Source organism: Priapulus caudatus, unplaced genomic scaffold (genome assembly GCF_000485595.1).
Source record: "Priapulus caudatus unplaced genomic scaffold, Priapulus_caudatus-5.0.1 Scaffold259, whole genome shotgun sequence".
Classification (NCBI taxonomy): Eukaryota; Metazoa; Priapulida; class Priapulimorpha; order Priapulimorphida; family Priapulidae; genus Priapulus; species Priapulus caudatus.
This window is the reverse complement of record NW_014577320.1, coordinates 490,295-503,655: the sequence shown is the minus strand read 5'-3', so window position 1 is coordinate 503,655 and position 13,361 is coordinate 490,295. Positions and strand designations below refer to the sequence as shown.

Here is a 13,361-nt window from a genome sequence, read left to right as displayed (position 1 = left end):
AGAGAGAGAGAGAGAGAGAGAGAGAGAGAGAGAGAGAGATCAACAGATCAACAGATCAGATCAGGAAAAGTACAGACAGATGAAGTGAATATGGGAATGAGTGGATATTTAAATGAAGAGAACTTCAGAACGTGTGCTGCTATTTCAGTAATAATTCCTACCAACTTGAATATTTAAGAGTATATTAGTAATTAGAATATAACATCACTTTGCATGTTATGTAATTAATAACACTGTATTTTCAGGTAAAGTTTATACACGATCAAAACAGTCCTCATCCTAAATACAAAGGATTCGTTCACGGTGTGCGAGAGATAATCAGAACACAAGGTAGGAACAGTACGGTAGCACTGACTCATGATCAACATAATGAGTGTTGCTTTCCCAGCATGTATTTAACCAGTTTTAAAAAGAATCTTACACGTGGCACTGCACATGCTATTGCAATGAAATCATGCGATTTTTGCTGTTGTTTAGTTTTTAAATTGTTAACATTCTCGCTATCGTTACTTAGATTATTTGAATGTCAGAAGAATGTTGAAAATTCATTCGGTATACCCATATTGAAATCATTATGCGTGAACATGTTTGTGCATGTTTGTGTACTGTGTGTAAGTGTGTGTTCGTGTGTGTGTGGTGTGTTTGTGTATGTACGTGTGTGCGTAAGTGTGTAGGTGCGTGTGTGCGTGCATGCGTGCGTGTGTGATGTACGTGTGTGCGTGCGAGCATGCGTGCAAGCGTGCGTGTGTTGTGCGTACGTGCGCGATGTGCGCGGTAACGTGCGCCGTGAGTGCACGCTGTGCGTGCGTGGGTGTGGTTGTGTTGTGCGTGCGTGCTGTGCGTGCGTGGGTGTGCTTGTGTTGTACGTGCGCGCTGTGCGTGCGTGGGTGTGCTTGTGTTGTGCGTGCGCGCTGTGCGTGCGTGGGTGTGCTTGTGTTGTGCATTCGGCTGTGACAAATCGAACTACTTTCAACTGGCCCCCTTAGAAACGTTCACAGATCGAAGTACGAGAGGGTGTATTGACGCATAAGCTTGCAGCCTGGTCGAGCTATACTCCAACCCTCCGGCTTGAGCAGCAACGACTCCGCCTGCTTTACCGCGGCTTACATTCTCGCAGACGCGCGCGTATTTCTTGGAGAACGCGAAAGACATTCGTCGTCTGCTCATCAATTTACTCCCTCAATAGGAACGCATCGCGAGATTACAGCGGGCAACGATCGATGCAGGCGAGCAGCGGAGATGCGCGACTCGGCCACGGCCACAAATCGTCGTCGGTGACACTGCTGGCTTTGTCACTGTTTCCCCGCATCTTATGTAACGGCGCACTGATCAATGTGACGATCTCCTCGGTCAGCTTACAGTCCGCCCTGTGACTGATTGCGGCGCGGGGGAAATTCGATGATTGAACGTATAAACGGTTGACTAAAGACACTCGGCACGTATTCAGTAATGGACGGCAAACACTTGCCAAGTCGTCGCCCAAGCTGAGCCTTGTGTCGTGTCATCGCACTATTTGGCAAATATCGCAGGGCAACGCAGCAGTGAATTTCAGTCGAGCGACGAGTAAAGTAACAGTCGAGATCTGCTGCCTGATTTATAATTGAATCCGCGATGAAGCCAGTCTAATGACTGCGTTTAACGCTTCACTTATTCACTCGTATGAATAAATTACTGTTGAGATTACAGTTAATTAAATTAGGGCGCAGAGCTCCCTATGTAAGTATCCCTGTAAGGAGTACAGCGTATCGCGTATATTGGCGCGTACGTGCGTGCGCGTACGTGCGTGCGTGCGTGTACGTGCCTGTGTGCCTAGCAGTGTGTACCCATGTGTGTGATGTGTAGTTTTGACTTGCCTCCTGGCCTGCACATTAATTTCGGCACTTTGCCCCCGTGTCGTGAGTGCGTGTGTTTGTGTGTTGGGGTAATGCATGGCTGGGCGAACGTGCGCAATCTGTGGGTGCACGCATGCTTACGAGAGCAAATCTATTATATCATATATCAGAGATTTTATCAATTCTTGGTATATATTTATATATATATAATCAAGAGCTAATAATACCTAGGTATTATTAGCTCTTGATATAATCTAAATAGTCAATAGATTCATCCACGAATCACGTATGTCAGGCTGTAGTGGATGCGCTACAATGCGTGGAAGTGTTTGTAAATCTCTCGGGAGTAGTTGATGTAAATTTCCGTATTCACACATTTTAAAATTATATACACTAATGACGTGTCTGATAATTCAATAAGAAAATCAATATACTGTCAAACTATTGATCAAGCTGTTTCAGAGCTTCAGCAAGATCACCATGGCAACCCAGATGGACTAGACTCACTAGAGTATCAGCTTGTTGTGGTGGTTGTTGGAAATACATCCCTATTTATTTTTTTCCCTGTACTCTAGCCCTGATAAATCTATGTCCCTCCCCCCTTTCTACGTTCATCGTATCCGCAAACTGTCGAAATGCAATCTCGGAACAATATAGATTTAGATCATGTTTTCATCTATGAAAGCACTTTATACTTTGAAGTCACGACAGATCTTGATAACGGATGGCAGCGGCGCGGCCACATTCGCCTGAAATAATAATGACGAATATTTAAGATTTTCGTGGAATGTTCCGAGAGAAAACAGAAATATCTCGGCGGTTTGTTCAGTGATGGCGGTCGTATGGGACGAGTAATCTCTCTATTCTGTTGCTTAGAAGATCATGCACGGATTTAACTTGGCGCATCGCCCTTCACTTGTTCATTGCATGGTTAGACTGATCAGTCAGCTGCGGCTTCTAGCAGTTGTGCTGTAGGAATCTGCGTGCCATCCGTACGTGCGCGTGCATGCGTGTACGTGCTTGCATGCGTGTACGTGCGTGCATGCGTGTACGTGCTTGCATGCGTGTACGTGCGTGCATGCGTGTACGTGCGTGCGTGCATGCGTGTACGTCCGTGCATGCGTGCGTGCCGAAGTGAGTGTTGCGCTACATGTGCGCAATTTAAGAAGCTTGTCGTGTGCATATAGATAATGATTGAAAAATGGGCTGCCGGCCCAGAATTTTGAGCGCTAGATTTTGCCACCTGCTTCCCGTTCCTCGCCTATACAGAGTGTAATTTTAGTGCGAGTGTCTGCTGGCGATTGAATAAATTGGTTCGCTTGCAGCTGTGTCCCCTTCTCCTGGCCTCCTGTATGATGTTGGCTTGTATGATTGGCTCTTGTATGATGCCGGCTTCCCTAACGTGGATGCAGATTTCTCGCATACTAGGTATGAGATATCCCCCGAGATAGCCACCGAGATAAATCCTCGGGATAACTTGCAGACCCCGAGATGGGTTTATCTCGCACTACTTTTTAATTCAATGATTTTTCTTAATTACAAGGTCAAAGGTCACCTTTACAGTTTTTGGCCAATCAATACTCATAAAATTAATTAATAAAATAAATAAGAAATAATACATAAAAAAATATATATATATAAATATAATAAATAAATATATAAAAATTATAAATAAATTGGAAATTTTGCAAAATATTGAATTACTATTTGAACTGAAATGTTCTTTCTGCAATAAAAAGTTAAAATAAAAATTAAAAATTAAAAAATATGCGAGAAAAAGGTTCTATCACAGTATGAACTTGAGATGGGATATCTCACCCTCATTATAGATAACCATGTCTCATACTCGCTACGCTTGTATGAGACGGGATATCTATAACTCGGGTGAGATATCCCATCTCAAGCTCATACTGTGATAGATTCTAGCCAGTATTGATCGGTTTATCCACTGGTAAGAGCATCTGTGAGTCGTTAGTTAATTTAGATCAGACTCTGTGCGATATATATCTATATATATATATAGGGTTCTTCACAGGAATTTCAAAAAGAATGTCGTTTATGTGAACCAGTGCATGTGAGAGCCCGAGTGGGGTCTGTGTCAAGTGGAGTCTGGAGCCATATATATACATCAAGCAGTGAACTCTGAGCATGATTGTGTTGGGATTGTCAAAAGTAAACAGACCTGGAAATTAAGGCAAGCCGATTGAGCGATTAAGCCACTTTGGAGGGTTTATGGGACTTTGCAAATTGGCTTCAACATTACAGGCATGTCGGGTCTGACATGCGTCGAAGGCCTGGGACGATCCACAACGCACGCGTCTCAACAACTACGTATCCGTATTACCGATTTGCGACGCGACTTCAAAGCGAATTCCACGCGTGCTTTCAGGTGGCATCACAGGCGGCATCGAGATATGCATCACGTTTCCGACGGAGTTTGTGAAGACGCAGCTGCAGCTGGCGGAGAAGTCGGCGAAGCCACGCTACACGGGCATCGTCGACTGCGTGCGCAAGACCGTGCAGCAGAAGGGCGTGTTGGGACTGTACAGGGGGCTCAGCGTGCTCGTCTACGGATCCATACCCAAGTCAGCCGTCCGGTGAGTATATCCGCGTAGCAGTGCCCAGAGCTGCGTAGAGTCGTAAGCAAATTTTCGTAGTGAGCAGAAGTCGTCGTGGGCAGATTTCGTCGTGAGTAGATTTTGTCACGGGCAGATTTCGTCACGGGCAGATCTAGTCACGGGCAGATTTCGTCATGAGCAGATTTCGTCGTCGCCGCGGCGACGGTGGCGATCGGGATGACGCCCCCGGCCTGAGCGGTCCGTGGGTCTCGCCATCATTATAACCTCGTCTTTAACTCGTTTGCTCTTCGCCCCCAGGTTCGGAAGTTTCGAGAAGTTTAAGTCGCTCGCCGTCGATGAGCACGGCAATCTGTCACCGTCCAGGAGACTTCTCTGTGGCCTGGGAGCAGGCGTGTCAGAAGCCATTCTAGCTGTTACACCAATGGAAACCATCAAAGTAGTGTATTAATATCAGGAGTGTATCAATAGGAGTGAGACAGACTAAAACCGGCAAAATTCAACATTTAGTAGCCTTGGTCTACCTATGATTTATTGTGTTTACCTCGATAAACTTGAGCTCAAGTCTTGCCTTAATCATTAAACTTTATCCGTGTCTAATCGTTGGTCTCACAAAAATGACAAATCGGGAGATATCGGTCCAAACGTACAATGTGGTTTTTGAAAGTTATATCCCATTTTCAACAACTGTGAACCGAAACATAAGGGCAATGCTTTTGAAAGCCCTCTATCGCTTAGCAATGCAAACATAGCAAAAACAACTAGCGAAGATTGCTAGGATTTCAGAAGTTAATACACCGCTGGTTTATATAGGCCGATGTCCGAATGACAGTAATACATGTACTGAACAATATTGTTAAGAAAAATAAAATGGATAAAAATACTAAACATGGTGATAGTTTATTATTCTAATGTAAAGAGTCAATAACACCAAGTTCGTGTTTAAACTTTCCGAAATTCCCCTAGCAAACGCTCGCTAGTTGTTTTGCTAGTTCGCATTGCAAGCGATAGAGGCTTCAAAAAGCATTCCGCTTATGTTTCGTTCACAGTTGTTTGAAAATGGGATATACTTGTCGAAAAACGGCACATTGTATGTTGGACCTGATATCTCACCGGATTGTCATTTTTTGGAACCAACGATTAGACACGGATAAAGGTGTAATGATTAAGGCAAGACTAGGAGGCTCAAGTTTATGCGAGGTAAACACAATAAATTCAATAGGTAGATCTAAGGCTACTAAATGTGATATTTGCCGGTTTTAGTCGTTGGTCTCACTCCGATTTGATACACTCTGTAATAATATATATATATATACAGTGTAGCCTCCCTTATAACGCGATCGCTGTTTGGGGTTCCATAAATGTCATCGAGCGAAAATAACGGGGTGCCACTACAGTCGGGGTGAGATATACGTGCTATATAAGAGGCAAAAAAACGGTCCTACGACTCATTGTGTTAGTATCCGAATTCGTGTTAAATCGGGCGCGTAAAATTGGGGTTCTACTCAATATAATATACATATATAGTATATAATTATATATAGTATATAACTATACATAGAATAGTTAGTAGGGTTAGGAAGGGATGGCAGTGCATGAATATGGAAGAAAGCATCTAATTGTGCGTCGTTGGTGTGTTGTGCGTGCGCGCTGTATCGTGCGTGCGTGGTGTCCTTGGTTGTCAATGCGTGGCCGTGCGGGGTGGTGCTTGTGTTGTGGCGTGTGTTAGTCGTCTAGCGAAGGCAACATACAATGCAGATATAGAAAAGAATAGGTATGAAAAGGGAGGAAGAGAGGAGTAGAGAGAGAGAGAGAGAGAGAGAGAAAGAGAGAGAGAGAGAGAGGAGAACGAGAGAGAGAGAGATAGAAAGAGAGAGAGAGAGAGAGAGAGAGAGAGAGAGAGAAGAGAGAGAGAGAGAGAGAGAGAGAGAGAGATCAAAGATCAGATCAGGCGAAAAGTAACAGACAGATGAAGTGAAATGGAATGAGTGGATATTTTAAATGAAGAAGAACTTCCAGGATCACAGTTGCTGTCGATTATTAGTAATAATTTCCTACGTGAATCTGTGAAATTCTAAGAGTAACGTTTAGTAATTAAAGTATAACTATCATTTTGCATCGTTCTGTAATTAATCAACACTGTATTTCAGGTAAAGTTTTATACACGATCAAATACAGTCCTCATCCTAAATACACAAAGGTTTCGTTCATGTGTGCGAGAGATAAGTCAGAACACAAGGAGGAACAGTAAAGGGCTGAGAGGGTCCTATGTCGCCCCGGGGTATGGCCGGAACGTACCCTGGTACGGTTCCGGTATACCGAACGTACCCGGTACTATGCTAATATGCGTACGTAACCCGCCTACTTCCACTAACGCAGTCTTAGCGTAGTGCGCCATACGCCATACTCCCTAACCCTGCTAACCTCTAACCGAACTCCTAAATCCTCTAAATTCCTAACTCCTAATTCCTAACTCCTAATCCTAACCCAACCATATCAAATAGTGACCAGGGTACGTTCGGTATACAGACCGTACCTCAGGGTAACGTTCCGGCAGTACCCTGTGGGACATCGACGCGTATGACAGCACAGCTAAGGTCGCATGCATCATGATCAACATAATGAGTATTGCTTTCGCCCAGCTATGTATTTTAACATAGTTTTAAAAAAGAACTTAACACGTGGCACTGCGACATGCTATGGGCAATGAAATCATGCGATTTTTGCTGTTGTTTAGTTTTAATAATTGTTAACATTCTCGCTATCGTTACTTAGATATTGAATGTCAGAAGAAGTTTGAAAAGTTCATTTCGGTATATCCATTAGTTGAAATCGATTATGCGTGTGACACATGTTTGTGCATGCTGTGTACTGTGTGGTAAGTGTGTATTTCGTGTGGGCATGCACGGTGTTCGTGTGGGTGGTGTTTGTGTATGAATCGTGTGTGCGTACGTGTGGTAGTGCGTGGTGTGCGTGCATGTGTGATGTGCGTGTGTGGCGTCGCGAGCAATGCGTGCAAGCGTGCGGTTCGCTGTTGTGCGTACGTCGCGCGATGTGCGCGGGTACTTGCGCCGTGAGTGGCGCGCTGTGCGGTGCGTGGTGTGCTTGTGTTGTGTCGTGTGTGCTGTGGCGTGCGTTGGGGTTGTGCCTGCTGTTGTGCGTGCGCGTGCTGGCGTGCGTGGGTGTGCTTGTGTTGTGCATACGCGCGTGCGTACGTGCGGCTGTGCGCTACGTGCGGCTGTGCGTGCGTGGCGTGTGCGTGCGTGCGTGCGTGCGTGCTGTGCGTGCGCGCTGTGCGTGGGGGGTGCTTTGTGGTGCGTGCGCGCTGTGGCGTGCGGGGGTGTGCTGGTTGTGCATGCGTGGCGTGGGTGTGCTTGTGCTGTGCAATGCGTGCGTGGGTGTGCTGTGTGTGGCAATGCGTGCGTGGCGTGTGGTCTTGTGCTGTGCAGGTGCGTGCGTGGGTGTCTGTGTTGTGGCATGCGTGCGTGGGTGTGCTTGTGTTGTGCATAGCGTGCCGTGCATGCGTGCGCGCTGATGCGTTTGCGTGGGTGTTGCTGTGTTGTGTGTGAGTGCGTGCGCTGCGTGCGCGCTTGTCGTGGCGTATCTTGTGTTGTGTGTGCGCGGCGTACGTGCGTGCTTGTGCGTGCGTTGGTATGCTTGTGTTGTGCGTGCGGCTGTACGTGCGCGCTGTGGGCGTGGCGTGGGTGTGCTTGTGTTGTACGTGCACGCTGTGGCATGCGTGGGTGGCCTTGTGTTGTGCGTGCGGGCGTACGTTGCACGCTGTGCATGCGCTGGTGCGTTGTGTTATACGTGCGGGGCTGTACGTGCACCGCTGTCTAGTGTGTGTAAGGTGGCGTGTGTGCGTGCGAGGTGCATGCGTGGGCGTGCTGTGAGTCCGCACGCCGCTCCCGAATCGGTCGGCGGCTCACCAAACCCACCATTGTGCACGATGCGCAGTCATCCGCGGCACATACCAGGGCCTCACGCCGACGTGATGAAGAAGGGCTCTAACCAGGCGATGCGCTTCTACGTGATGGAGACCTGCAAGGACTGGTACCGGCGGCGGCGACGCCACCAGCCCGTCCCAAGCTCGCGTCGGCGGCGTTCGGCGCGCTCGAGCTGGCGCCGTGTCCGTGTGTTCGGCAACACGTCGTACGCCGGACTCACCGTGAAAGACGAGGATGGCAGGTGAGCGCGGCGATCGAGTCGCCCGCGGTCTACCGGGGGCGAGATTGCAGACCATGAATCACAGCCTGAAACCTTCGCGTGAGCTTCTGGGGTGTAGTTATGGCACTGACAGCATGTGTAGGTGGCTCCTGCGTCGCACTGAAACCTTCGCGTGAGCTTCTGGGGTGTAGTTATTGCACTGACAGCATGTGTAGGTGGCTCCTGCGTCGCACTGAAACCTTCGCGTGAGCTTCTGGGGTGTAGTTATTGCACTGACAGCATGTGTAGGTGGCTCCTGCATCACACTGACACCTTTGCGTGAGCTTCTGGGGTGTAGTTATTGCACTGACAGCATGTGTAGGTGGCTCCTGCGTCGCACTGACACCTTCGCGTGAGCTTCTGGGGTGTAGTCGTCGGGCTGACAGCATATACAGGTGGCGCGTCGCACCAAAAACTTTGTGTAAGCCTTTGTGGCTCAGTTATTACACTGACAGCAATACAGGTTACCTGCGTTGCAGGAACCTTTCGTGTAAGCTTTCGTGACTTATTTATGACGTTTATCACAAGAGTACATAGTCCTGCATTAAGCCAAGCTTTTATTGGTGCAAATTTCCAGCCCGAGCTCCATAATTTTGTGTAATTCCTATTATTAACTTCCTGTTCCAGCCGAACCTCGCAAAGCACTGCCAATGTCGGGCAGGAAACTTGCTCTGATATCAAATTAACACTGATTACACGGCCCAAGGTTTTTCTGTCCAGTGCTCACTCGTTTCTCACGCTGCTGCTGTTTCTGCATGGGCAGCCAGCCACCCGGTCGTGACGTGTTAACGCGATGTATTTAATTTCGGTGATTTAACTGAATGATGGTTATCTATCTCTACACAGGGTCTCGAAGCTCACAAGTACAAGAACACGTGGGACTGCATAGTTAAAATAGCTCAACACGAGGGCCCAGCAGCGTAAGTAGTGTCCACAGGCTTACGGTGCAAATAACAGAGCGAGCGTATAGTTCTCTAGCATTCTATAACGTGGAACACTAACGGATACTCTGAGCGTTCATGTTGTTGTTTGTAATCGGATTTGCTACTACGCTGCGTGCTGCATGCTGTTGTGTATTTGCCGCAGGTTCTACAAGGGAACTCTCCCACGGCTCAGCAGGGTCTGTCTGGACGTTGCCATCACCTTCATGATATACGACTCCTTTATGGAACTCTTCAATAAGATCTGGCCGTCGTAGTGGCGCGTGTGAGCGTCGTCTCAACTGCAGTGACGTGGTAACATCCGCATTGTGTCGATGTGTGCGTTATTAACCGTTTGGAAAAATTCTAATGTTGCGTTTGAAATTAACTTTAAAAGGATTTGGACGTTGCCTCGTAATGAAATCGAATGATGGAGTGCTGTGAGGTGCCTGCATGGAGAAGAGAGCTTTGTTTTAAAGCAGCCATCATAGTCGTGAGCATCGTGTCTCTGTCTTGCTCTTGTCAAAGCAGCTAAATCCTGAGATTATGATCCATTGCAGGCAGTTGTCTGTTCTCTCATACTCTTCGCTGCTTTGGATCGTGGGAGATATTAGCGTCCAGAGAATTATAACTGTTCGTATTACACTGCCATTCCAAGTAATTTGAGCTGCGGGTAAAAAAATGATATATTTATTTTTGTTGATATTTGCGATATTTTTATTGACACGTGTCGAGTCCCAATACTAGTGCCATTTTGTGTTTATTGTTTTCCCTCCAGAAAGCTGCTGTTATTGGAGAGTAGAGTCGCGTAATCATGGTTCACGTGATTGCATACATCTGCAATTCTGGGTGTATTCCTAGGAAAGAATGGATATCCGATGCACAAACACATGAACACTTTTATGTAAAAGTCATATCTGAAGTGAATGTCTATCTCCGTTAGTCTAAACGGTGTGTCAAATACGAGTGATTAATAATATGATGGATTGTGCTTTGAGATTCAACCAGGACGTGCAATCAAATTAGCTGCAGATCGCAGCTTTCAATAGGAAATATTACGAGAAGTACAAACATCCAACAAAAGAATTGATATCTGCCTTAATTTCACTTCTGGGTCTAGGTGAATTAAGCTACTCCAATGTTTTACCGTGATTCATACATGTATTCGAATTGGCGGTGGTGTTTGACGAAGTGCTGAGTGAGCACTCGGTGTATGTGCATATCTACTGGCGCCATCTATTGTCTGATAAAATAGTATCTAAAATAGCCCTGGGCTGGTATCATCAGGCTGTGTAACCAGATCGTTAATTCTCTTCCTGTATGTATACTCGTTAATGATAATTTATGCGATACTTGTGAAACAAAATTATAGCAATGCTTCATTAGTCACCGGATGGCTAGCCTGATAGGGTTCCGTAGATCTATGTTCCCTGCAGCATCGCTCTGACAAACACAATCGAAGCAAGCGAGTCAGCAGTCACGGGAACTGTCACGTGAAATTGGTCTTGCCGTGATCACAATCCTATATCATAGAGGCTTGCGTATTAGCTCCTCTCATTGTCGCTGCACTGCCAATAGTAGCGGAAATGCATCTATGGATCTGAATTACAAAGCCGAGTAATTAATAATTTGCTTTAGTTATTCAGAGAGATAATTTGGATGGGTAAGCTTGCTGAGCTGCCTCTATGCATCAGCAGCAGTCTAGTTGGAAGTGCCCTAAGATAACTACATGGAAGGTTAAGTCTTGCAGGCGTGTGACCAGGCGTTGAGAGCGCGTAGTGTTGACTCACGCAGCCGATGAGCCTTTAACCGTGGTTTTCGTGTTTTGCGTTTCATGTTCACGCACAGTTTTGTCTGATTGTGTTTCTGTCGGCGGGGTGTCGGTCGGGTCTTTCGTGTTGTTTAACCCAAACTAGTGCCTCAGACTACTTGTAAACGGTAGAATTGTTCGTAGCTCACATGTGCTAAGCACGTTTTAGTGCTGCTGAGCTCTGCACAGATTAGCAATAAATACATACAGTGTGATATATTGGGGAGGGGCAGTAAATCGTGTCAGTTCAGATGCATGCTGTAATAGTTGGGATACGGGGTATAGTTTTGGTAGCCAACTTACATTGTATAACGTGTTTAGGGGCGTCGTCGTGTCAACCAACCATCGTGATGTAGTAACTGTTGGCCGTAAATATATAGTAGTTGCAATGTTAACGTGGAGGAATATTGTTGAAATTCAGTGGCATGCGATATGATCATTATTCTAAAGAATTACAATAATGGTGTAACTGTCTAGCCCTGGACGATATTAGTAATTTAGCTGTACTCGTTTGTATTCCATCAGAGTCGGTGAGATCTACCATATTATATATCTATTATTTATTATTCCACTGGCATCGATTAATGTGCGACTCTGCCACAAGGTGGCGCCAGGCGACGTTCATGACGCTTGTTGAATTTATAACTCTGTACTTTCATTACATTCCTCTTGATGGAATGTGTACTACGAATCCTGCGCTGTCTAATATTTTAGCTTAGCAGAAATTCGCCCATTCATTCATCATTCTATGTGATTCGGGGTGTAATTCCTTGTCATGTTTACCCACGCAGTTTCACTTCGAAGCGTGACAAGTGTCACGCGTTCTCTGCCACTGCTCGTCAAATGCAACAGTTCAAATCTATGGATGTAGAATGTGAGTAAAATCGGTAAAAGGTTGAGTGCTGACGGCTTGTGAGAGAGAAAGAGAGAGTGGGATAGACCACGATATCAAAAAGGGGGAAAGGCGAGAGAGAGAAAGAGAGAGAGAGAACTTGCGAAAAAGAGAGGGCGAGGAAGTGAGAGAAAAGGCGCGAGAGAGAGAGAGAGCGAGAATGAGAATGAGAGAGGCGAGAGTGAGACTTTCTCCACATTTACCAGACTCGCCCCACGGTATCATTTGCATTCCATTCGTCTGCCATTCTCATCGTCATTGAATATTTTTCCCGCTCCTCTCAGCACGTTTACCTGATTCGTGACAACAGTCGACTATTTCAGTTTCCCCTTTTATGTAACATCGCACGTGTGGGAAGCAGTAATGTGCGCGTGTATAGCGCGCATAGTACATAGGTACCCGCATGCGCGCCCTCGGTGTAAAGTGTGTCACACCAGATGCGTGGGTCTTATGCATCGTCTGCGACCGCGTGTGCTGTGCTGGGCTGTGCCTGTAGCCATCAATGAGGCAGGTAATTAGTCAACATTATCAATACGACACGGTGTCGTATGTTATACATGCGAGCTAGGTTGCTCTCAAACACTCAGCGCTCGCATTACATGTCGTGCTATTTCCTGTACTACCTGTAGAAGTATGGAGCACGATTCTACGCGCATTGTGAGATTGTAAAATGTCTCTCGATGTAGATTATCAGAGTGTAATGCTGTGCCATTTGTAGAAACGTGATAACGGATACTGTATACGCTGAATATTTCGTGGTGGTTTAATGTTCGCGAATTTCGCGAAAGCGTCCCCGACCGCGAAAATAACAACACGCGAATAATTCATACAGAATAATACCGAATATTTCATAATTCACCGACCGCGAAATTAACCACTCGCGAAATTGTCCGTCAGGTCTGAATTCGCGAAAATATCTGTACGCGAAAATTATGGCGTATACAGTGTAGTATGTGTGTATCGTATGCGCATCGTTCATGCCCAGGCATAGTGGGGTTAGGTGTCGAATGGCAGTAGGTGGCATAGGTGGTGGCATAGTAGGTGGCATAGGTGTCGAATGGCAGTACACAATGCTGCCTGTCCTTAACTGTGTAGAAGAGTGAGTAGTAAATTTCGTTCTCGAGT

At 46.2% G+C, this 13,361-nt stretch overlaps 1 protein-coding gene across 1 annotated transcript in view; it reads left to right on the top strand.

The window, feature by feature from the left end:
- Positions 1–13,060, top strand: part of LOC106808194 (putative tricarboxylate transport protein, mitochondrial) — a 16,548-nt gene extending 3,488 nt beyond the window's left edge. The window contains 9 exon segments of the mRNA XM_014810797.1: positions 4,222–4,429; positions 4,709–4,847; positions 6,559–6,689; positions 6,966–7,033; positions 8,366–8,398; positions 8,401–8,596; positions 9,242–9,320; positions 9,461–9,534; positions 9,701–13,060. Of these exon segments, the coding sequence (XP_014666283.1) occupies positions 4,222–4,429; positions 4,709–4,847; positions 6,559–6,689; positions 6,966–7,033; positions 8,366–8,398; positions 8,401–8,596; positions 9,242–9,320; positions 9,461–9,534; positions 9,701–9,812 (1,040 nt within the window). The 3' untranslated portion in view covers positions 9,813–13,060.
- The last annotated feature ends 301 nt before the right edge of the window (positions 13,061–13,361 follow it).